This window comes from Acomys minous (assembly GCF_964271855.1).
Source record: "Acomys minous genome assembly, chromosome: 6".
NCBI classification, from domain to species: domain Eukaryota; kingdom Metazoa; phylum Chordata; class Mammalia; order Rodentia; family Muridae; genus Acomys; species Acomys minous.
In genome coordinates, this window is record NC_140487.1 from 115,657,252 (window position 1) to 115,682,921 (window position 25,670).

The following is a 25,670-nucleotide window of genomic DNA, read 5'->3' on the forward strand; positions in this document are numbered from 1 at the left end:
ACATCCCAATTTGGCTATGCTCTGCCCACCCAAGCAGCTGTCCTTTCTTTCAGTGACCCTAGGGAGGAACCAAAGGAGGTAGGGACTGTTCTGCCTCTATCAGCTGCTTCCTCTCAGAGAATCCGAGACAAAGGAAACCCACCCTTGGGGCTGCACAAGATCTGCCAACAGCCCCTGGGCCTCTAGAGGCAGAACAACGGGATGGGACTGGAAAGAGTCCCTGAGTGTTAGGGTCCCCACCCAGCAAAATGAGGATGCCGGGAGCCCAAGTTAGGGTATAGGAATCTAGTCTGGAAAGGAACAACGGGGCTGAGGTGTGACTCAGTGGAAAGCACCTGCCTAGTAGGTGCAAGGCTGTCCTAACAGAAAATTGGGGTGGGGGGGTGGGATGGGGGGGGCCTGGTGACATTGTTGATAGAGTAGTTTCCTAAGATACATGAAACCCTGAGTTCCACCCCAGCACCACATAAACCTAGTGTGTGGTACACGCCTGGTGATCCCAGTACTTGGGAGGTAAAGGCGAGAGGATTAGAAGTTCAGAGTCATCCTTGGCCACACAGGGAACTCATGGGAAGCGCAGGTGACATAAGACCCTAGAACAAGTAAGAAACAAAAGGGACAGAGGAGAGAGAAGAGAGGAAGGAGGGGGGGTGAGAAGGGAGGGACACTTGCTAGCCTTCTACCAGAGCCAGGACCTGGCTGACCAAGGGTTAAGGCCACAGAACTTACCACTTACTGGGCCCTCACAGGTGCTGGGCACACACCATCTTACAGGGTGGCATCACTACTCCCCCTTGAGACCTGTGCCCCAGAAGTGCAGTCTACAGCTGAAGAAAGGGCCATCTTTCTGGCTGCCTGGCTTCCAGCCTAAGGTGCTTTAGTGTTGCAAACTCCCATCCTAGCGGGCTGGCAGGGCTGAAGGTCTAACATTTGTAGGAAAGCTCACAAACATACAATTCTGACTGAGCACATCTGCAGAGGCGTGGGCACTTCGAGTAAGCACCCCAGGGCCTACGAGAACCCCAGTAGCCCACAGATGGCACTTTGGATAGCAGGACATTGGGCCAGACAGGAACTGGGGCGTCTAGATGGATACATTCTTCCCACTCACCATGAGAAAAAGGGCTGACCACAGATTACTTCCCTACTGACCTGAACCAAACGGCCCAGCTCCAGTCCCCCAGCCATGCTGCCCAAACCATGAGTGACACTGCACTGGAGCACCCTACAGAGATGTTTCTGATCACCATGGGACCTGCAGCAGCAGATGGGAGCTAGCTGAGGATACCTCATGGGGCTCAGCAGGCTCCCAAGAGAGACCTATCACCTCCCAGTCTTAGGGAGAATGGGCTGAGGCTTATGGGATGTGGCTCTCCGCTGGCCAGCTCTTGACCTGATCAGTTCCTGGGTGAACCAAGTGGATGCTGCCGTATCTCAGGCTCCACAGAGTCCGTGACGAAGAAGTTGACCACAGCGGTGGCCCTGGTGGGTGGTGGGGGGTCCCGGGTTGCTTCTCCAGGCAGCAGAAGCTGGGCCGTGAGCTGCAGGCCAGATGTGGCCCCTGAAGCTGAGTCCGAATCTGAGTTCGGCGGCATAGGCAGAGGCAGCACCTGCTGTAGGCTGAGGCCCGGTCTCGCACCACTGTGAGAGGTCCACATGGAGGGGGAGGCAGGGCTGGCCCGGTGCTCCGGGGGGCAGTGGATGCATGGCAGGAACCTGCCCAGTGCCCTCTTGAAGTCCCGCATGAAGAGGGGGTAGATAATAGGGTTCATGGTACTATTACAGTACCCCAGCCATGTGAGGACATCAAAGAGGCCTGGAGAGATGCAGTCACACACGGCCTGTGGGGATAGGGTTCATCACACCTTGTCCTGGGCAGGGACCCAGACTACCCCGCCCAGCAGACACAGGTACCACAGATGAGTCATCCTCCTCCCGCCCACCCTTTGCACAGTGAGACATGGTGTCTTCTCCATCTAGGCCTAGATTCATTCCACCCTCACTGCCTTTTTTTTTTTTTTTTTACCTGAGCTATGTTGGCCACGAAGAAGGGCAGCCAGGTGACAAAGAACATGCCCAGCAGGATGCCCAGGGTCAGACTGGCCTTCAAGGCCTTCCTGCTATGTTTGGTGGCCAGGCGCCTACTGTCAGCGGACTCCATCCCTGGGCGTGGGGTCCTGGGCACCTGTAGAAAGGAAGGCCACACACGTTGGCTGATATTAGTCACAGGCTGAGCCTCAACCCTAATACTAGACTGAGTCCTAGTATACCAGCAATTAACTGAACCCTGATCCTTGACTGATCCCCAACTGAAGCACTAGGTCTAACTTCAGTTCCACAGACCAAGGCTGACATGAGTGCTGAGAAAGCATAGCCCCCAGACTGAACTCTGGCACTGCCCACTGATCCTGGGGTAACCACAGTCTTAAGCTGATCCTCCAGTGCGGACCTCTACTGAGCCCTGATCCTGGCCTCACACCGCACCTTGTCCATACAGCACGTCACAAGTTTGAAGCAGTTCAGATACAGAGGTAGACAGCTCCCAGTGACCTTCCTGCAAGGCACAGAGGCATCAGAATGTGGCTTAATTGGTAGAGAGCTTGCCTGGCGTGCATGGAGCAAGCCCTGGGTCCCATTTCCGCTACCTCACAAACTAGGTATAGGGGTACATGCCTAGAACTCAAGCAAGCTCAGAAGTGCAAGGCTACCCCCAGCTACAAAATGACTTGAGATCAGTCTGGGCTATAGGAGACTAAGTCTCAAAAATAGATAGATGGAAGGCAGGCGGTGGTGGCACACACTTTTAATCCCAGCACTTGGGAGGCAGAGGCAGATGGATCGCTGTGAGTTCAAAGCCAGCCTGGTCTACAGAGTGAGTTCCAGAACAGCCAAAAACAGAGAAAGCCTGTCTCAAAAAAAAATTAAAGGAGAATGATAGATAGATAGATAGATAGATAGATAGATAGATAGATAGATAGATAGATAGAAAAAAATAGATGATAGATAGATAGATAGATAGATAGATAGACAGACAGACAGACAGACAGACAACAGGTAGATTACATTCCACACAGGACAAACACCCAGCACAAAAAGACCCATCACTTTCGAAGGCTCAGCAATTGAAGACCCGGTTGCACTTGAGGAAGAATACCCACAGCTGAAGGGCAGCTGAGTTGGACAGCCCACAGGTCCTCTGCCCGTTCTGGAATCATGTTTTTAACCATCAAGCTGCACAAAGCAGACATGTTTCTTTTCAGAATGTGCGTGAAGCAAACACCTGTGGCGAAACGTCAGGTAGATGAGTGGAAATGCTGGCGGGTGCCCTTGGCACTCCACACCTCCTCTCAAATCCACACACCTCACTCCTGTTCTCTTCATGGACGGCGGTGGGGAGCCGGGGAGGAGGAAGGTGCCACTCACCCAGAAACCACCAAGAAAGGAAGGGACAAGCACACGGAGAGGTCTGAGCTGGGCACTGCCACCTGCAACCAACTGTTCCAGATCATTATGAGGCACGGGAATGAGCCCGCAGTGCCTGGAGCTCTGTGATCCATTCCTTTAAAAATATAAGAAACCTCTCCCCGGAAAAGGATACTTGTAAAAGTGTATTTTAACACATACAGAAGAAGAAAGCATGTGGCCTTCAAGTCAAGGTGACTGCCACCAAGCCTGACAACCTGTGTTCGAGCCATGGAGGTGAACTTGAACTCCTAATTTTCCAGTATCTACCTCTGGAATGTTGGGATTACAAGCATGTCCCACCACATGTGCTTTACATGGTACTGAGGACTGAACCCCGGCCTTCACACATGCTCGGCAAGCACTCGGCTAACCAAGCCACATTCCCAGCCATCTTCTTGCCTTATTAGCATAAATTATGGTTTGGATCCAAGAATTTGCCCAGCTTTGTTCTTTTTCTTTTCGTTTATTTTGAGACATGTAGCCCCAGGGTATGTAGTGCAGGCTAGCCTCAAACTAGACATATCCCTGCCTCGGTTTCACTAGGGCTGGCATGACACTTCAGTTTCATGGGACAGTTTCAACATGCCCAGCTGGGTTCTGGGGGCAGCCAGAGGTGAGATGGGTGTGGGGAGTTGCAAAGATCAGGGAGAGACAGGAAGGGAACCAGATTCCCAGGCAGTCCTCCACAGATGGAGAGGGGCTGGAGGAGACAAAGGCCTGGTCTGTCAGAGCCGGGGAGCTTCAAAGCCAGACTAATGTGCTCTCACACACAGGACACACAGGAGCCCTCCTCTGCCTCGCTCCCTGCCAGCTGGGCTGGCTAAGCTGGGGGGTGGGGGGGAAGGGGCGCTGTCTACAGTGCTGGAACCTCAGCTCTGAGCTGCTCTCCAGCAGGACTCAGGGGCTCGCTCTGGAATGGGAGTTGAAGGGCAAAGCACATTGTAACAGGTTTTTCAGGTGAGATACGATGATATTACTATGGGGGCAAATCCACAAAAAAGCAGTCTCGAAGAGGACCTGGTCTTCTCCCCCTCAGCCTTGAAAGAGTGGCAGAAGAAAGTGCTGGATCTTTAAGATGGGCAGTCTGCTGCAAATCACATTACGTCCAGCCTCTAGCTCTATGAACTTGAGAAAGAGAAAAGCTCCTCAGCTCCCAGAGCCACTGAGAGCGTGCCGACTCTACGTGCATGCACAGTGCTGATGCCAACACCTCTGATCTCTCTTCCCAGTAGCTGTGCCCACCCATGCTAAGGCCTCATTCTGTTGTCCCTATGTCCCTTTTATATTCCTGTGGCACATGCCACAGACAGAGAGTGGCCTGGCAGTGCCCTCCCAAACAACTCCACAAGAATGATTGTCATGGGCTGGAGAGCTGGCTCAGAGGTTAAGAGCATTGTGTTCTTCCAAAGGTCCTGAGTTCAATTCCCAGCAACCACATGGTAGCTCATAACCATCTATAATAAGATCTGGTGCCCTCTTCTGGCCTTCTGGCTCACTTACAAGGAGAGAATTGTATAAATAATAAATAAATAAATCTTTTTAAAAAAATTAGCATCACAGCCAACAGAAGAGTGGCCAAATAAACCACGCACACTCCCACTGCAGAACATAACATAGATTTTTTTTTTTAATGAAATGGTACCAGAGAGATGGCTCCAAAGGTAAAGGGACCTACCCACAAAATCCCACGACATGAGTTTGGTTCCTAGTGGAAAAGACAACTGAACTGGGGAGAGTGGCACACGCCTTTAATCCCAGTGCTTAGGAGGCAGAGACTGGAAGATTTGTGTGAATACAAGGCCAGCCTGCTCTACTGTATGAGAACTCTAGGACAGCCAGAGCTGTATGAGTGAGACCCTGTCTTGAAAAAACCAAAAAGACAACAACAACAATAACAACAACAAAAAGACAGAATTGCTTCCCACAAGTTGTCCTCTGGCCTCCACAGACATCCTATGGTATACATACAAAACACACACACACACACACACAATGAATGAATAAATGTAAGTAAAATGGCAATGTACTTGGCTAGGGGCTGGGGAATGTACCTCAGTTGGTGCAATGCCTGCCCTGGGTTTCAGGTTCAAGGGATCTTTTCCTTTGTCTTGCTCATACTTCTTGGGTTGTGGAAAGTGCTTTCAAAGCAAGCACAAGGTCCTGGGCTCCACCACCCAACATCATGAAAAATGAAAAGGAAGTGCATTTATATATTCCCTTGTTACTTAAATTACTAACAAATGGCGCGGGGGAGAGAGGGGTACGTAGAGAGATGTCTCAGCAAAATCACTGGCTGGAGGCTGGAGAGATGGCTCAGAGGTTAAGAGCACTGGCTAGTCTTCCAAAGGTCCTGAGTTCAGATCTCAGCAACCACATGGTGGCTCACAACCATCTATAATGAGATCTTGTTCCCTCTTTGGTCAAGCAGGTGTACATATGGGCAGAATATTGCATGAATAAATGAATGAATGAATGAACGAATAAATAAATATTAAAAGCACTGACTGCCCTTGCAGAGGACTCAGCTTTGGTTCCCAGCACCCACATGGTAGCTCACAGCCATCTGTAACTCCAACTCCAAGGAATCCTATGGCTTTTTCTGGACTCCATAGGCATTGAACACATGTGGTGCACATGCAGACAAGCAAGCATCAGTAGGTGCACATTTAAAATTAAAATAAGGGGCTAGAGAGATTGTTTAGTGCTTAAGGCCTGGGTTCAATTCCCAGCACCCACATGGTAGCTCACAATCATCCATAATTGTCCCAGGAGGTCCTATGCCCTCTTCTGACCACTGTGGGTGTTCCAACCCACATGATGCAAGGTGAGCAAGACACTAGTGCACAGAAAATACTTAACTATAGAAAATAAATAAGTAAATCTAAATTTTCAATTAAAAATAAATAAACATGAAAACAACTCAATAGTCAACTAGTCACAGATGGGGCTGACAAGATGGACTTGAGCCAGACCACAGGGTTTCACACCTGGCTCTCTTCTCACAGCTGAGCGACATTAGCCAAGCTACTGCGCTGTAGAGGAATTTAAATTCAGAACATGGCTGCTCTGGCAAGAGATCACATCCAAAGACCTTCTAGGTCTGTGTGATCCGGCTGGAATACAAACACGCCTTCCATCCAGGAGACAGAGGCAAGCAGATCTGAGCTCAAGGCCATCCTGGTGTAGAGCAAATATCAGGTAAAGAAAAGCTTGGGTCCAGGTGTGGGGGTACATGCCTTTAATCCCAAACAATGAAGGTAAAGCTAGTTTGTAGAAGGAAGTGAAAGTGATATTTAACAGAGTAGCCGAAAAAGAAAGTGACAAATCAGAGAAAGATTTGACAGAATAGGACACACCCAATGGGGTGGGGGTGGGAAGGGAAGGGAAGCTACTGAGGAGGAGGAAGAGGAGGAGGAGGAGGAGGAGGAGGAGGAGGAGGAGGAGAAGGAGAAGGAGGAGAGGGCAGTTTTACCGGGACAGTAATAGAGACACAGGTTGCTGAGAGAGAGCTCAGGTGAAGACTGAATGAGCCAGATTAGAGCAGATTGCTGGCCTTAGTTCAAGGCCAAAAAGAGCAATTCAGGGGCTGAGAGAGAAGCCAGATTGATTAAGTCAGCTGGGAGAGGGGTTTGAGCCAGAACAGCTGAGTTGAACCAGCCGGCCCAGAGCTCAGACACAACAAGAAAGAGTGAGCTTATTAAACAGTAAGTCTCAGAAGCTGAAAACATTCTAGGCCTAGGTTAGGTTGGAAGGAGGCGCAAGGCTTCCAGGACTAGGCCTGGGTTAGCAGACAGAGGCAGTAAGCCTCCCAGACAACTGAAATAGGCGAATAAAAGTTTCTTTTTACACTGTGCCTCTTCTGTTTCTTCTGTAAAAAGACACTCTTGAAGCCAGGCGGTGGTGGCGCACACCTGTAATCCCAGCACTCAGGAGGCAGAGGCAGGAGGATTTCTGAGTCTCACACCAGCCTTGTCTACAGAATGAATTCCAGGACAGCCTGGGCGACACAGAGAAACTCTGTCTCAAAAAAACAAAACAAAAGGGCACTATTAATAGCAGCCATCTCATAGGCATGTGCTAAGGGTTAAATAAGGTAATACAAACCTCGTAGAGCACCTCTCAAACACAAGTGCCTGTGGGCTAGCTGTTATCATTTGCACTGTAAGCGTGCCACCTAATTAATAATAGTGATGCTGTTGGTGACCCTCATGGCAATCTTGTCCCTTGAAAAGCTGGAAGACGGAGGTCCCCAGGACCATCTGGTCTACCACCAACAGGAGAGGAAGGGAAGCTGTTGAGCACCTACTATGTGCCAAAGCCTGTATATTACCTTCCCGCCTCGTGGATGGTCATGTTTAGCCCCGAGATATGGGGAGGCAAATGGATGTCTCCAAGGTCATTCATCTGTGACAGGAGCAGGCAGGACTTGGAAAGAGGAGACACTGAATTTCAACTGCAAGTCCCCAGCTCAGCACAGCCACTCTGCAGCCACCTCCCCCAGCAAGTATTTCTGTGACTGTCACCTCTGAGGAGGAGGAGGAGGAGGAGGAGGAAGAGAGATGCGGGTGAAGGGAAGACTTGTCACTTAGAGGGATGCCAGTCGGGAGGGAAGGGCAGAGGTGGGAGCAAGGCAGGGAGGAGGCAGAGGAGGGGGAACTCTGGGGAGGCAGAGGGGAGCTGATGGATAGAGGACAGCAAGGGGGAGGGGGAGGAGGAGGAAGATGTTAGGATCTGGGGATGAGAGAGGAAGGTGAGACAGAGGAGGAACTCCCGGCTTACCTTCCTGACCCTCTCTGTGAGACTGTGAAGTCCCACTGCAGCCTGATACTGCCCAACAGTGTTCTCTCTCAGCGATCTCCCAAGGATGAATACCCCTCAGTCCAGTTCTCTCTCTCTGTCTCTCTCTCCCTCTGTCTCTGTCTCTGTCTCTCTGTCTGTCTGTCTGTCTGTCTGTCTCTCTCTCTCCCTCCCTCCCTCCCTCCCTCTATCCTCCCTCCCTCCTTTCCTCTCTATTCACCCTCCCTCTGTTTTAAGGTGGGTGTGGGGGAGTGTTGAGACAGGGCCTCACTCAGTAGCCCAGGCTGTCCTGGAACACACTAAACCAATCAGGCTGATCTCACATTCACAGCAATCCTCCTGCCTTGGCCTTTCTCCCATGCTGAAATAACAGGCACACACTACATCTCATCTCATCTCTTCTCTTCTCTTCTCTTCGCTTCTCTTCTCTTCTCTCTCTCTCTCTCTCTCTCTCTCTCTCTCTCTCTCTCTCTCTCTCTCTCTCTCTCTTCCCTCCCCACAGCTTCCTGCCTTGGCTCATCTCACTGGGATACATTTACCACCATCACTCTTCCTGATAGCCCAGTTCTAAGCACAACTCCTCTCTCCCAGCCCCTGGGAATGCTGGAAGTCCTAGTGGGAACCACTGCACCAACAGTGTTTTCGGTTTTTTGTTTTTTGTTTTTTTAAAGCCCATTTTTCACACAGAGGCATATGTGGATCCGCAGAGAGATAGCACGCTGGCCAGCTCCCGTGTTGCCTATGCCAGGGAGTGGAGGCCTGTCCCTGCTCCCTTCCATCTGCAGGGAAGCTGCACTGGTGAGGGAGGAGAAGAGAGAGGAGAGGCTGACCCTGAAGGGAAGGGCCCATGCAGCCTTCTCTGTATTCATCCACATCGGTCCTGTGGGTCTGAGCTCTGAGACCGTCTTCGTCTCCAGGCTGCAAACTCCCTGTCTGTTTATCTGTTCATCTGAGACAGAATCTCATTTTATATAGCTCTGGACCGCCTGGAACTCGCTACCTTAATCAGGCTGGCCTTAAACTCACAGAGATCTACCTACCTCTGCCCCCCAAGGCAGGCAGTCTCCAGACACTCAGAAGGTGCGCTCTGAGCCAAGTGGCTTTGAAAGCCAGGTACGGGAGGGTCTGCTGCTTCAGCAGCCAAGAGAACAGACTTGGGGCTGGCTGGCTGGTACAGCAGTTAAAAGCTGGTGCACTGCTTTTGCAGAGAGGACCCCAGTTCAATTCCCAGCACCTATATCTGGTGGCTCCCAACTGCTTGTAACTTCAGATCCAGGGGATTGGACACCTCTGGCTCCTGAAGACACCTGCATTCATATTTCCTCATATTTCAAGACACACACACACACACACACACACACACACACACACACACACACACACATACACACTTAAAAATAAAGTAATACTGTTTTTAAAAAGAGAATGAGGCTGGACATCTGACACACGCTTATGATTGCAGCACTTGGGAGGCAGAGTCAGGCAGATCTCTGTGAGTTCCAGGCTAGCCAGAACTACATAGAAAGACTCTGCCTCAACCTCCCCCTTCCCCCCCAAAAAAACGGGGGCGGGGTTGTGGAGAGAACGAGCAGGCTTTCCAGGAGATGTTTGGTGGGAGGACAAGCGATGAACGAGATGGGCCTCTGGCTTGGGACCAGGTGGATTATCCTATCTCCGAATAGGATGAACGGCCTTGGGGGCAGAAAGGACGTCCTCCAGCCCTCAGCTGCAGGGTCCACTGTGACTTCTCCACCCTTTGAGAGGTCGCCCCTCATCTAAGCTCCGCCCTTCTTCCCCTCCCGGCCCCCCCCCCAACTGCTGGTGCTTAAGATCAAAGACTTCTGCACACAGTAGGAACCGTGACACATGCCACTGACTGGGCTAATCGAATCCACGGTATGAGAAGCTTAAGAACTTGTTCCAGCTGGGCGTGGTGGCGCATGCCTTTAATCCCAGCACTGGGGGGGGGGGGGGGCAGAGGCAGGCGGATCGCTGTGAGTTCGAGGCCAGCCTGGTCTACAAAGTGAGTCCAGGACACAGCCAAGGCTAACACAGAGAGACCCTGTCTCAAAAAACCAAAAAAAAACAAAAACAAAAACAAAAACAAAAGAACTTATTTCATACAAGAGTGAGCCCACAGCATGTGGGACGAGGCAGCCATGGGAGCCCCAGGCCCTCTGCAGCTCTCTGTCCATTTGCTTCCCACCACAAACACAGGCCGGGCGGTTGTGCTAGGCTGGCAAGGTTCTGGATGCTGAAAATACAGCAGCTAACGTGCCAGGCTCCTGCCCTCCTAAAGCTCCCTTCCCGCTCAGGAGAAGCCATCCATCATCCATCGACCGGCAAGATGTTTGCAGATGCTGCTGAGAGAGAGCAGCAGGCCCGGAGAGGACCTAGGGAGGGTAGCAGTTCTCACGCAGAAGCAGGAGAACAGAAACCAGAAGACATCGCAGAAGTTGAGCAAGGACCATGTGGGAAGGAAAATGGGAACAGCCAGACCGGAAAGAGGCCAGTATGGCTGAAAGAGGAAGAAAAATCAAGGAGAGAATGAAGTGAAAATAGATAAGGACCAGAGAGTCTTGGGACAAGAGCTGTAAGGCCAACAGTGCATAGCAACATGACAGGACCTGTCCGTTAGATGGTTGCTATGGTGACCCAGGCATCAATTAAAGGGACTCAATTCTAAGGCACCAGTGGAGAAATTCGAGGTGCCCCAAGCCTGGACATGTGTCACACATAGAGATGAGAGGACTGGGTATACAATGTGAGCAGCAAAGAGACATCCAGGCTGCTTCCAGAGCTCCTGGCCCACAAGACCAGAAAAAAAAGAGGGCACCATTCACTGACATGGAGAAGACCCTAGGGGCCAAGTCTAGAGTGTGGGAAGTGTGGCGTTCTGTCTGTACTTGGGCAGGGTGTGGCCTGGCAGCACCTAGGTAGTATTTCCAGGCCTGAGACAAAAATAAAACCATTACAGAGAGAACACAGGAAAGGGGAATAGGGGGAGCCAGGTCAGAGCCCCACGGTGCAGACTGCACTGGCAGATCAAGGCTCAGGGAGGACCCAGGAAGCAGTCAATAGAGGGACACGGTATAATGTCACCGATCATGGCACTTTGAGCAAGTGTCACTTAGCCACATCGGCTCTCACTGAGCTCAGTTTCCCTACTGTCAAGCAGGCCCAAGTGAATGCTCAGCAAGGGTTTTGGAGACCAAGCTTGGTGCCTGACAGAATGTGCTCAAGATGATAGTGTGGCTGTGGCAGGTTCCTAAACAGGTCCTGAAGTCACCAGGTGTCAAATGGTTACCAGCTGGCTCACCTCACCAAAAGAACATCTGGGGGGGGGGGGGGCGGGGGCTGGAGGCATGCTGGGACCAGGGAACTCCATGGGCCAACTTCTAATATCCTTGATCTCTCATACAGAGCATCCTTGATGATGGGCAGTCAGGACTTTTCAGCTACAGGTGAACATTGCAAAATCTCACAGGGCCAGGCGGTGGTGGCATACGCTTTTAATCCCAGCACTTGGGAGGCAGAGGCAGGTGGATCTCTGTGAGTTCGAGGCCAGCCTGGTCTACAGAGTGAGTCCAGGACAGCCAAGGCTACACAGAGAAACCCTGTCTCTCTGCCTATGAGAAGTGTAGCAGGTATAGGCACCTGCACGTAGCCAGGCGTGGTGGCGCACACCTTTAATCCCAGCTCTTGGGAGGCAGAGGCAGGCGGATCACTGTGAGTTCAAGGCCAGCCTGGTCTACAAAGCGAGTCCAGAGCAACCAAGGCTACAGAGAAACCCTGTCTTGAAAAACCAAAAACCAACCAAACAAACAAACAAAAAACAAAAAAAAAAAAACAAAAGGCACCTGCACAGAGCCTGACCCTGACTCCCATGTGGTAGAAAAGAATGGACTCCGGAAAGTTATCTTTTGTCCTCCTCACATCTGCCATGGCATAGCACACACGTATGCACGATCTCTCTCACACACAAACAACAACAACAACAACAACAACAACAACAATAATAATAATAATAATAATAATAATAATAATAAATTAAAGCTGGGCGGTGGTGGCACATGCCTTTGACCTCAGCACTTGGGAGGCAGAGGCAGGCAGATCTCTGTGAGTCTGAGACTGACCCGGTCTACAGAGAGAGTTCTAGGACAGCCAGGACATAGAGAAACCCTGTCTTGAAACCCATCCACCTAATAATAATACTAATAATATAAATGTAAAAATACTAGCACAGGGTGTGAGCCACCGCAACTGCCTTCCAGCAAGAGAGAACAAGCTCTTTGTTCTTAATGCCCCCTCCCCCAGTTCATAACAAGACAGTCAGCCTCAGGTTCCGGGCATAATAGACAGACTAAAGCACCAAGTGACTCTGCTGGGACCCCTCTGATATCCCGGCACTTGTGTGTCCTGTGACTACCCATGGCAAGGGATACTGGTTTTTCATTTCTGGGAGAGATGGGATGTCGTCTTCTTTCTGAACATAAACATGGAAGTAAAAAAAAGATAAATGAGAGGATGCAAAGAAAATGCCAGGTAGAGATGAACTGAGAGACTTGAGGTGGGAGACCGGGTGGGAGAGACAGGAAGGCAGGTAGACCTCCCACCCCCAGGTGATTCTCTTTACAAATTCTCAGAGAGCACAGGTGGAGCTCAGTGGTAGACCACTGAAGAGCCTGTCTCAGTCAGTCACCATCTTCAAGAACACAGGAGCTTCCATTTATATTTAATACTGCTTTCCTGTGTGTGTGTGTGTGTGTGTGTGCGCGCGCGTGCGTGAGTGCGTGCGTGCGCGCGCGCAAGCCATCTCACATGGAGGGGGTGGGGTGCCCAAGAGCATCCATGCAGCCCCATGTGCAAGCCATGACACACAGGTGGAGGTCAGAGCACAATGATGGATGTGGTTTCTTTCCTTACACCGTGTGGGTCCCAGGAATAAAACTTAGGTCCTCAGGCTTGGTAGCATATGCCTTTTTCTGCTGAGCCTTCTGGCCAGTCTCTTAGATTTAGATACATAGATAGATAGATAGATAGATAGATAGATAGATAGATAGACAGATAGGTGTGTGTGTGTGTGTGTGTGTGCGCGCGCGCACTTGTGTGCTCACTCTCACATGCACAGAATCCAAGAAACAGCACCAAATAAATGCCTTGGAGTTCTGCGTGTCTATGGGATGCCTAGCTTGTTATGTGGGTGCTGGAACCCGAACCCCAGTCTTAATGATTTTGCAGCAAGCTCTCTTAACCACTGAGCCACCTGACAATTTTGCTGAGTATGAAGTAAGTCCCTTGTGTGTGGAGACATCATAGATCATCTGTTTGCATCACAAACACTGACTGTATCTCATTTGCTTTCAGGATTCCTCAGGAGCAGCCTGAAGCCTTTGAAGCCAGGAAATTCACACAGGCGAGAACCAGGTGCTGTCACCTCTTAGCCTCAAGTCAACAAATAGGAAAGTCAGTGGAATCAGGAAAGCAATCACCAAGCAAGAATGAAGTATGTGCCAGGCATGGTGGCGCATGCCTTTAATCCCAACACTTGGGAGGCAGAGGCAGGTGGATTGCTGTGAGTTCGAGGCCAGCCTGGTCTACAAAGTGAGTCCAGGACAGTCAAGGATACACAGAGAGACCCTGTCTCAAAAAACAAACAAATAAACAAAAATGAATGAAGTATGCATTTACCCTCCACCACCACCACCACCCCAAAAACAAACAAACAAACAAACAAACAAAACAGAAACAGGACAGAAAAAGACCAAAACTCTCAGGAAAGAGTGTGGAAGGCCCACAGACAGCTGCTACCTGCTACCTGAGGGTACAGAGAGGGCTGCAACCAGGACTCCTGCCCACCCCAGACACCACTGCCCTGGGTGACAGGACCTCAGAAGACCCAGCCTCCCTCATGGCACTGCGGCCCAGCTGTTCCGGAGGACTGCCTGGAGGCTGCTACTTTTCTAGCCTGGTCCCTTGCTCCCTGTGACCCCAAGAACCTTCTTCACCTGACGCTACAACAAGATGCCCATGCAGAGCCCTGGAACTTCAATTTAGAGAGCTAAGTCTCAGGAGCAAAGCCTGGTTGGTCTGCACCTCACCCCTGAGGGAGGGTGGACTTTAGCCTGGAGTCTGGTGTGGCCTGGATAGCAAGAGCAACCGTCCTTGCTGGAGCTAAAGGTCCTGCTCCATTCACAGGTAATAACTGAGCTATGTGTCCTGGGTGGTCAAAATTGACCTAGCCTCCCACAGTGCCCCCCCCCCCCCCCGCCCAAGTCAGGGTGCCACCATGGTAAGTCAACAACTAAGCTTAGGGTTGTGTCAGAGTCCGCCTGGGAAGAGGTGGGCTAAAAAGAAGTTTGACAAGAGCAGTTCCAGAGAGAAGCTTTAAGGCAGAGAGAAGAGCAAAAGGCATGGTGGCACACACACCTATAGATAGTCCCAGCACACTTGGGAGGCAGAGGCTGGAAGATCACAAGTTCAAAATCACCCCCCGGCTACATAGTGAGTCTGAAGTCAGCTGACCCTTCCTCCAAGAAAAGCCCGAAATATTGGCACAGAACTAACAACTTTGAGGACCATGGGGGGGAGGGGGCGGTGTCTGAGGCTGGTGCAGGCAGAAAGGAAGAGAGAGGGGCGGGGGAGAGAGTTGGGAAAGCGAACTACTTTGGGAGGCGGTGGAAGTCTGTCAAAGGCTCCCTGGTGAGAGGTGGCAGCTTATTCGACAGGCAGGGCCAACAGGCCCTGAGGAAAGAGTGTGAATATGAGGGAGAGAGAATGCTTTCTAAGTTTTCCACATGTGATACAGGATGGGGCCTGTCATGGAGAAGCATGCCAGCTTCCTCCTCCGTCTCCATATATAGCAACTATCCCACCACAGTCAGAGTTTGAAATTCATTTGAAGGCAGAGCCACAAGGCCTTGTAGGATCAGCCGCAAAAGCTTACTATGTATGTATGAGGCAGTCACCCTGTGGTTTCTCAAGAGCTGTTTACCCCCCGTACCCACCCACTCCCACCATCCCAAAAGCCAGGTCTCCCAAATGGACCCCAGGTACCTGCAAAGTTTCCAAGGCCTGGCCAGCCATGCCCGTGGTGAGCGAGGCCACTTGCACCGCCTGCTTGCGGGCTGCCAGCAGGATCCTGCAGTAGGTGAAGCAGATGGCACCCGAAGGCAGGAAAAAGGTGACGCCAGACGCCACGAGGACATAAGGCAGGCTGGCCAATAGGCGGCACTGGCCGGGGGCAGGTGTCCGAGCGTTGCCCAGTTTGTGCCAGCCCAGCAAGAGGGGCAGAAAGGAGGCAAGCGCTGCGAGGCTCCAGGCACCCAGGATGAGCGCCAGGGCACGCGGGGCTGTCATGCGCAGCTTATATCTGAGCGGCGAGAGGATGAGCAGGTAGCGGTCCAGGCTGATGAGGCAGAGGTTGAGAATGGAGGCGCTGCAGCACATCACGTCGAAGGCAGTCCAAAGCAGGCAGAGGCCACGCGCTAGCACCCAGCGCCCATACAGCGCGTTCAGCATAGCTGGGGGCATCACCACCAGCCCCACCATCAGGTCCGACGTGAAGAGCGACACCAGGAAGAAGTTAGACGTGTTGCGCAGCGCAGGCTGCGTGCAGATGAGCACGATCAGCAGAGAATTGGCGACTGCTGTCAGCACTATGACCACGCACAGAGCAGCAGTGGCCACCCAGCCACTGCCCCCTGTGGCAGACGGTGGCCCAGGGCCCCAGGCTGGAGTGCTACTGTTGATAGGGCCGGGCTCTGGAACCATGGGGACTAGGATTGAGGGCCAAGACGGGGTAGGGTGACTGCGGAGGTCGGGGTAAAACCAAAGAGGAAGGCAGCTGGGTAAAAACAGCACCTCAGAGTGGTAAGGTAACAAAACCGGGTCTTTAGGTTACCAAGCAGTGATTAGAAGAGGTCGGGGAGGGATTATAGGGGTGTCTTTTGCGGCGGGGGCACCTGGAGCACTCCGGTAAGAAGTTTGGGGAGGGGTACCTGATGCGCCAAGTCAGTCAAAGTTAGGTTAGGGCTGGATGAGAGCCCTGGAGTGGGAGAGCTACCCGGGATGGCATAAGATGGGGGTGGGGTTCCTGGCCAGAGGCACAGCTAGGGAGATGGGAGCTGGAGGCGAACTCTCGCCCTCCAGCTGGGGCAAGCTTTCTGGGGAGGGTGGGCGTGTGAGTACGCTAGATCACAAGCAGTCGCTCACGGAGCGGGGGGGGGGGGTCGCAATGGGGTGGCCCAAGAGCAGCAGCGCAGCCTGGGGACTGAAGCAGGTCGCCTTTCGCCCTGAGGCACCGCGGGATCCAGGGTACCAGAGGCCGCGGACTGGACCGGGCCAGACCTAGCCAGGGAGAGCGGGTTGGCAGAAGAGCGCAGCACAGCGCTCCGCCCTCCCGGCCGCGCTGGCTCGTCTGCCCACCTCCCGCCCGCGCTCCCTACCTGGGCGCTCGCGGGTGATCCGCTGCCGGCGACTGCGGCAAGCGCCGCGGGGCTGGAGACTACAGGCGGCGGCTGGCGGCGCGGCCGGCAAAGGGCTTCCAAACCGGGGAGACAGCGCGCAGGAGCCCGCAACGCTTCAACCACGCGCGGTCCCCTAACCTCCGAGCGTGCGCCCCGCCCCGCGGTGGGCGGGCAGAGCCAAGCCCCTCTAGCGGACCAGCCGGGTCGCGGTACCCTAGGCCTGAAGAAGGATGCTCTCTCAGCGCTCACCGGCTCCCGCAGCCTCCACACCTCCGCCTGCCGCTCCCCAGCCCACACGTGGTGATGGCGCAGGAAGAACTCAAGGAAGGGGGACGTGACCTGTCTGTAGCCAGAGACTGCTCCCCAATGGTGTCAGGCCACTCACTGTGAGACTCACCACGCTTTCAAGCAGTCAGTTGGGAAATAGGGAGCAAGGGGCAAGATATCCCTCTGAGCCTCGGTTGCTGGATCTATACAATGGGTAAATAATTTCTGCCATTCACCTTCGAGTCACCCCATCCGGTTCTCCAACAGCACTGAGCGCTATTCGTGAAAGTCCCTCCCTAATCTGTTGGCGCTCCAAATCTTAGTGTGAGGGATTTTGAAATCGCCAAGCCGTTGGAAAGGTAGTCACTGCAAGTAGAGAGGCTAGGCATAGCACCTCCTCGTGATAACCACATTTTCTTGGCACCTAATAGGTATCAGGTACCACTCTGGCCAATTTGGACACTATGTCACATGATGAACTTCCAGTCTAGCAAAAGGAATCAGGCAAAAAAAAAAAAAAAGTGGGCAAAGGAAATATAAAGTAGTCGTTTCTATAGGGGAAAAAAAGAAAGAAAGATGTACGGCAATATGAAAAGAACCAGATGGATGTCTTTTCTGAAATAGAAACACCTCCCACTTAGAAGGGCCCACTGTGTTCATGGCCTTTGTTTGTCCTGAAATATCTCTACTCAGACTCCTCCCCCAACGACAATGCCAAAAAGGTGTTAAGCTGAGGCTCAGGAGAGGTTAAAGAGCCTCTGCAGAGGTCACCAGCATCAAGCAATCAAGCCGGAAGTGGGCCTGAGATCTGCCAGGTGCCCAAGGCAGAAGGAGCCCACCGCGGGTAGTCAAGATTGCCTCCTGCTCAATCCCTCAGAGCGACAGTACCCACTCACCCCTTAGTCGCTATGGAGTCCAGAGCCCACAGGTGGGTGGCGCCGGCGAGCAGCAGGCCAAGGCTTGTCCCCATCCCCCACTGCATGGCCTGTGGAACAGAAGGTCAGAGACGGGTCTTGATCCTTCAACCCCTTTTTCTCTTTGGCCACAGTTAGCAGAATTCCGTGTCAATGGTAGCTGTTGGCTTCTGTGTCCTTGGCTGGGGTTCTGACCTGAGGTGCCTCTCATAGCCCAGGGGTGCCTAACATGAGCAGCAATAGATACATTCAGAGCTCAGTCATCTGGGTTTATATTCACGGATCTGTTTCTTGATCTATAAAGCTGGCAGAGAGTCCTTTTTCTACTCTCTGGTTTTCTTTTTCTTTTTTTTTCCCTGCCTATGATTGTGTGCCCACATGTATGTCTGGTGTCTGTGGCGGCCAGAAGAGGGCATCCGATCCCCTGGGACTGGAGTTACAAATGGTTGTGAGCTGCCATGTACGGGCTGGGAACCAAACACAGGTCCTCTGGAAGAGCAGCCAGTGTTCTTAACCACTGAGCCATCTCTCCAACCTCCTAGCAAAGGGTTTGTTTGGCTTTGGAATTGTATTATGCTTTGTGTGTGTGTGTGTCTGTGTGTGTGTGTGTGTGTGTGTGTGTGTGTGTGTGGTGTGTGGTGTGTGTGTAAGAGGACAGAGAACAACTTCCAGAAGTTCTTTCCTACCATATGAGACCCAGGGCTGGAGCTCAAACACAAGTCGTCAGGTTTGGCCACACGTGCCTTCGGCGCTCGGCTATCTCCTCGGCCTGGGCCCTGTTTGTGTGTATGCATTTTGTGTGTTCGCTTGCTTGTTTTTTGAGGCAGCGTCTCCTTATGTAGCCCCGGCTAGCCTCAAATCCTCCATCTTTCTGCTCAGCTTTCTGGTGCTGGGTTAACAGGCATCTCGGCCATGCCTGGTTGCAAAAGGCTTCTCCAGTTCTCCGTGCTGTGATATCAGGTAGCAATGAGATGAATGGGATGGCAGTCTGAGCACAGAGGAGGAGCCTGGGAAAGTTCAGCTGCATGAGGAGGGAGATGAACTACATCCCTTGCTTTAGTTTTCTTTTTTGTTTTGTTTTGTTTGTTTGTTTGTTTGTTTTTGTTTTGGTTGTTGTTGGTTTTTGGTTTGGTTTGGTTTGGTTTTGGTTTTTCAAGGCAGGGTCCCTCTGTGTAGCCTTGGCTGTCCTGGACTCACTTTGTAGAGCAGGCTGGCCTCGAACTCACAGCGATCTGCCTGCCTCTGCCTCCCAAGCGCTGGGATTAAAGGCGTGCGCCACCACGCCCGGCTGTTCTTCACATCTTACAAAGAAAACGTCATCATTTTATTTACTTATTTACTATTTATTTATTTATTTGTATAGATGTCTTGCCCATAGGAATGTATGTGCACCACATACTGTAGTGCCTGGGAAGGCCAGAAGAGGGTGTCAGATCTCCTGAAACAGATAGTTTTGAGCTACCAAATGGGTGCTGAGAGCTAAACCTGAGTCCCCTGCAAGAGCAGCCAGTGCTCTTAACTACTCAGCCATCTCTCCAGGCCCGAAAACAATCATTTTGGCCCTTGCTCACTCTAGGCGGCCAATTCTTCCTGCGTGTTTGTTATATTATGATCTGCATTGTGCTATAATTTTTAAAAACTTGTTTTTAGAAGCCCGACAGTGGTGACACACACCTTTATTTTTTTTTTAAGATTTATTTATTTATAATTATATATACAGTGCTCTCCTTGCATGTACTCCTGCAAGCCAGAAGAGGGCGCCATATCACATTACAGATGGTTATGAGCCACCATGTGGTTGCTGGGAATTGAACTCAGGACCTTTAGAAGAGCAGGCAGCGCTCTTAACCACTGAGCCATCTCTCCAGCCCCAACACACACCTTTAATTCCAGCACTGGGGAGCCAGAGACAGGCGGATCTCTCAGTTTGAGATCAACTTGGTCCACAGCCAGGGCAAGAAAAATCTTGTCTTGAGGGGAAAAAAAGGGTTATATTTAAGACTGTTCCTGGGGGGTGGTGCCTCCTTGTGGTTATCCTGTTAATACCTGGAATTTCAGGAAGTCCTGGAATGCAGAGTAGAGCCTTCCTCTCCATCACAGGTGCAAAGCGACTTTTAAGAATTTTCAACCATTTCTTGGTTGCTCCTGGCCATGTTGAGCTGCCTCTCTGTAGGAGGCAGGCAATGCCATCTTGGGATAATGGAACAACGATCTTAGGAAGTCAAACGCCTACTCCAACCTCCATGCGTAGAGACACAGCAGAGGACCAAGACAGCTGCCCACTACATAGAGGGACAAGCCAAGGTCTGGGGAGGTTGTGAGTTCTGCCAGAAGCCACTCTCCCAGAAGATGCTGTGAGGGTCACCTCCACACAGGCAGGTCTTCTGTTTTGTTCACTGCTAAACCATGAGCTCGGTCTAGGTTCTTAATAAATATCTGTCCAAAAATGAATGAAGAAATGGACAAACCAGCCCGGCGTGGTGGTGCACACCTTTAATCCCAGCACTTGGGAGGCAGAGGCAGGTGGATCACTGTGAGTTCAAGGCCAGCCTGATATACAAAGTGACTCCAGGACAGCCTAGGCTACACAGAGAAACCCTGTCCCAAAAAAAGAAAGAAAGAAAGAAAGAAAGAAAGAAAGAAAGAAAGAAAGAAATGGACAGACCATCCATCCACTACCTGCAGTGTGGGCCAGTCACTCATTCACCATGATCACAGATGCTGATATTTCCCGGAGTATGACCTAATGCCAGGCACTGTTCCCAGCTTGCCATGTGCGCTGACTCATGGCGCCCCCATCCTCACCCTGAGCGTAGACTTGACAAGTGAACAATACTTCCCACACTACATGAAGGAAAACTGAGCCTCAGGGTCCTTGTGATCTCTCAAGATCACAGTTAGGGACTGACCTTGCCAGGATTTGAACCCAGGCAGTACAGACCTCTCCAGAGGCCCAGAGCAAGGGGGGAGCAGCAGTTGCTAGCTGGTCCCACACAAGACTGGGAAGCCAGCCAAGTTGCCTAAATTGCTAATCTGTAAAGATGCTAAATCCCTCACTGCTTGTGCAAAGGGGTGAGGAGCTGCAGTTTTGTTCCTGGGTTCTCTTGGTGGTTCCGTTTGAGTTTGGGGGAGACAAAACTCTGAAATCTCTACCACATACATACATACATACATACATACATACATACACATGCATTTACATGCATACTTCAAGTAGATAAAGCTCATGAGAGTTCTCAAATTCTATTTGCTGCAAAGTGAGACAGCACACACCTGTAATCCCAGCACTGCTGAGCCTGAGGCAGGAGGACCATAAATTCGTAGCAACTCCAGAACAATATTTTCTAAAGACTGGGACTAGAGTGTTCCTCAGTTGGTAGGGTGCTTGCGTAGCATGCATGAAGCCTCGGATTTCACACCCAGCACTATATAAATCGGGCATGGTAGCACACAGTTGTAATCTCAGCACTCAGGAGGTGAAGGCAGGAAAATCAGAAGTTCATGGTCATAGCCTGCCTAGGGTAAGACGTGGTCACACAAAAATGTGCATGGTGGCGCACTCCTTTAATCCCAGCACTTGGGCGGCAGAGGCAGGTGGATCTCTGAGTTCGAGGCCAGCCTGGTCTATGAAGTGAGTCCAGGACAGCCAGAGCTACACAGAGAAACCCTGTCTCAAAAAAAAAAAAAATTTTTTTTTTTTGTCCCATGCAAACATGAGGATCTGAACTGGATCCCCAGAACCTATGTTTTGTTTTGTTAATGTTTTTTTAATTAATTTATCTATTTATTCTGTATTCAGTGTTCTGCCTGTATGTACACCTGCACACCAGAAGAGGGCACCAGATCTCACTATAGATGAGCCACCAATGTGGTTGCTGGGATTTTGAACTCAGAAAGCTCTGGAAGAGCAGACAGTGCTCTTAACCTCTGAGCCATCTCTCCAGCCCCCAGAACCTATGTTTTAAAAAAAAAAAAAGTTACTGATGTGGGGGAGGAGAGGGAAGCAAGATGGCAGGTAAGGGCCCTGCCCACCACGCCTGATGATCTTTCAATATCTTTTACCCACATAACGGAGAGAATCAACTCCCAAAACTTTTCTGGCCTCCACATGGACTCGTGGCATACACCTGCCTACAGAAACACACACACACACACACACACACACACACACACACACACACACATGCTTCACCAGCCTCTCTCGCCCCATTCACCTAGGTCGTTTTGACACCCAGCTCTGCAGATCTTATGTTTCTGTCGCTGGCTGCCACTGAGGGCCTGCCAGCAAGCAGCCTGTCAGCCACCTTCCCACTCTATGTCTACCCGGTGCCTCGAAGAAGTTTGTAAAAAGCTGCCTAGAGAAAGACAGCTGCTTCAGAGGCACAGTGGCAGGGGACCTCCAGAATCACGTTCAATGGCAGTTTGTTGACTGTCATGTTGAAGTGACATCAGATCCGTCCTCTAGACATCCGTAGTGTAAGTGGGCCACTCTGAAAAGAAAACAAGAGTCCCCTCCCCCTCAAACAGGCTGATGGCTGCTCGTGCCACCAAACTTGGCATGGATTCTGGCCCAGATTGTCTGGGTTTGGTTCTTGGTGGCATTTAAAGAGATGGGCCCTGGGAAGATGACTAACTTCTCTGCACCTAAGATGCCTCGTGCATAAAAAAAAAAAAAATAAGGACAAGAGCCAAATGGGACTGAGGGGTAGGTAAGATGGCATATGCAAATGGCCTAGCCCAGGGCCCAACCTTATATTCATTTATAACCCTCTGTTTGGGGGGGTTCATCCGTTTCATAATCCTCTGGGGCTTAGACCAGGCTGCTGACATGTACCAGCACCCATTTTGGGTCACTGAGAGTCAAGAGATAGCAAGAGAGATCCCAAGGGAACTAGTATCCAGATCTGGTTGTCCAGGCCCAGCCACATGATTTTTGGGTTTTTTTGGTTTGGTTTGATTTGGTATTGTTTTTGTTTGCTTGTTGTTGTTGGGGTTTGTTTTGTTTTGTCTTGTTTTGTTTTGTTTTTGAGACAGGGATTCCCTGTGTAGCCCTGGCTATCCTAGACTCACTTTGTAGACCAGGCTGGCCTCGAACTCACTGCACTCCACCTGCCCTTGCTGCCCAAGTCCTGGGATTAAAGGCTTGTGCTGTCTCTGCCGCCACCACCCCCTCCCCCTGCTGGCCTAGCCACATGTAAGCAAGGCATACCCAAAGCCAAGCAAGTCGAGCCAGAGGTGGTGCCAAAGCAGGGGAGAGGGTCACTTCTCTTAGAGGAGGAACTACAGAGATACTGAAGGTCAGCCCTATGCTACCCAGACCAAACCCTGGGCCCACAACCCACCTGGATCAACAGAACCAGTCCAGAGGAAAGAGTGTAGGCACTGAAGGCATTTATTCATGAAAACACTCGGGTTCCGGGGAGAGGGCTACTGGTTACAAGCTCTAAGGCTCTTGTCGGACAGCCACAGGCTGGGGCACCTCTGGGCAGGGGGTGAGCTGGCAGCCCCCTGGATGCAAACAATGGTGACAGCGTATCAGGGGACAGAGGGCCCTTCCTCACCACCTGCCCCACCCCAGGGTTAAAGTGCAGCTGGGAAGGAGGCGGTAGAACAGGGAGCTAGAGAAAGCTGAGGTCAGCAGGGGCCCAACACGGGGCCTCCTGTCCACTATGGTCCCAGGTGATGGAAATAAACCATCACCTCCTTCAGAAAGACAGTGGGACTGGCTGCAGCTGCTTCCCGAAGGGTCCAGACCATGGGGGGAGCAGAGAACTAAGATCTCCAGTGGGAGAGGCGGGAGGGAGGGAGGGAAGGGAGGGGTGTTCTTTCTTCTTCAGTGATAGCCAGCAGGGTCCTGCCCCAGTCTGACTCCTAAGCCACTCCATTGAAGGAGTTGCTTCTCTGGAGGTGGGAAGCAAGGGCGGCCTTCAGGGAAACCTTCAAGACTGGAGCTTCTTCCTAGCCCAGGCCATCCTGCGAAGAGGATGCAGTCATGGTATCCCACCCACATCCCTCTGCCCATCCCTAAGGATCTTGCCCCATCGAGTTGCATGGGTCCTGCCCTGGGCCTGCCCTATTTGAGGGTGTCAGGCCACTTCCTCTCCATCCCAAGGGCTCATCTCTAGAAGGCAGAAAGGAAAGACCACACTTCACCTTCCAAAAGCAAAGTCCTGAGGAGATCTGCTTCCTCCCGCCACACTTCCCCCCCCCCCACCTTGCATATATTAAATTGTGCAGCTTGGCTCCAGCCCCTCCCTTCAGATCTCCATGGCAACTGGGCAGCATTCCAAGTCCATCCAGTGCCAAAGGAGTGGAGGGGTGGGGCTTCCGCCTCTCCCCTCCCTCTTCCCTGGAGGGCGGGACCCGACACATTCCACAGGGGACAAGAGGGGAGGAAGAGCTGGGGGCCCCTCAGTCCTCAGCCCGCTCTTCTTCAACCTGAGGGGCTCCAGGAGGTTCTTCAGGTTCAGGGGTCTGGCCACCAGGGTGGGGGTGGGGGTGAGGGTGGGGGTGGGGGTGGGCTCCAGGCTGGGAGCCCGGCCCGTCTTCACCCTGCACATAGACATTGAGGCCCTCATGACTGGGCTCCTTGCCACAGGCCTGGCAGCTGCAGTGAACAATCTTCTCTACCAGCTTATCCACCCTGGGCACCTCCTCGTGGCCCGGGCACTCCAAGGTCACCTGGGTGGGGTAGAAAGAAGGGAAGGGATGTTTCCTGGGACTTGGACAGGTGAAGAGACTCCAAGAATAACACATCTTTGGGGGACTAGGACTCAGAAGAGTTTATCTGAGACAGCCCAGTGTGTTCTGGGGACCCATGGGGGGGGGGGGGGGTTTGGGCCCCTGAGGGAAGTCCTATCTTATTGTCTCACACTCAGCCCTGCCCCTCCTACCCATTCCTTAGGGAATGGGGGTAAATCTCTATTTAGAAACACACACACACACACACACACACACACACACACACACACACACCTGTGTTCCCAGTGAAAACTTGGAGACAAATCCTGACCCCCTTCCTGGGGTTTTTAGGACCTCCTGGCTGACCTCACCATGCCAGACTTTACTGTACTATCATTAACTCTAACTGCCTGACCTGACCTCCCCCCCCCCCAAGACTTGGCTAAAGTCCTTCCTGCTGCCTGGAAGGTTCTGGTTCAACTCATCCTCCCACTGGCCTCAAATTCTGCATGAATAATTCCTAGGCAACCTTTGGGGAGACGAGGGTGGGAAGCTCCATCCCAAGCCCCCAACGCAGCAAGGTTCACTCTATAGTGACATCCTTAGCACCTGACTCTTGTCCTCTAGTCATGCCTTGAACTGCCCTCCCTCTCTCCCTCCCTCCCTCCCCTTTTATTCCCCCCCTCCTCCTTTCTTCTCCAGGTCACCTACTTCAGGCCAGCTCTGGGGCACAGGTGCAGGCAAGGTCCTTCAAAGAACTTAACCTACTTGCTCTAATCACTCTGATGTTGGGCAGGAAAGCTGAAGATGTGACAGCTGCCCAAAGCAAAAGGTACATGGTGCTTGGGGTTTTGACTGAGCTGGGCTGGGCTGGGGGGTGGGGGATGGGAGGGTGGAGGTGTGGGGGGGGGAGGGGTCTGGAAGAATGCCCCGGAGGAACCAATGCTTGAGGCAAGAGCTGAGGAACTAGGAGACTGGGCTGGAGAAATGGCTCAGAGGTTAAGAGCACTGGCTGCTCTTCCAAAGGTCCTGAGTTCAATTCCCAGCAACCACATGGTGCCTCATACCCATCTGTAAT

General features: G+C 51.9%; 2 protein-coding genes across 4 annotated transcripts in view; both read right to left on the reverse strand.

The window, feature by feature from the left end:
• Nucleotides 1–413: 413 nt before the first annotated feature.
• On the reverse strand, nucleotides 414–16,611 carry HTR6 (5-hydroxytryptamine receptor 6). The gene is made up of 3 exons (XM_084787971.1): nucleotides 15,319–16,611; nucleotides 2,027–2,185; nucleotides 414–1,841 (listed from the first exon to the last, which is right to left on the reverse strand). Exons 1-3 carry the CDS (start codon nucleotides 16,033–16,035, stop codon nucleotides 1,398–1,400), a joined length of 1,320 nt encoding a protein of 439 aa, XP_084644097.1. The 5' UTR covers nucleotides 16,036–16,611; the 3' UTR covers nucleotides 414–1,397.
• A 6,674-nt stretch (nucleotides 16,612–23,285) lies between these two features.
• Nucleotides 23,286–25,670, reverse strand: part of LOC311600856 (neuroblastoma suppressor of tumorigenicity 1) — a 50,030-nt gene continuing 47,645 nt past the window's right edge. For all 3 annotated transcript variants that reach the window (XM_084787973.1, XM_084787974.1, XM_084787972.1), the window contains one exon: nucleotides 23,286–24,592. In XM_084787973.1, the coding sequence (XP_084644099.1) occupies nucleotides 24,323–24,592 (270 nt within the window). In that variant the 3' untranslated portion in view covers nucleotides 23,286–24,322. The remainder of the gene's footprint in view (nucleotides 24,593–25,670) is intronic.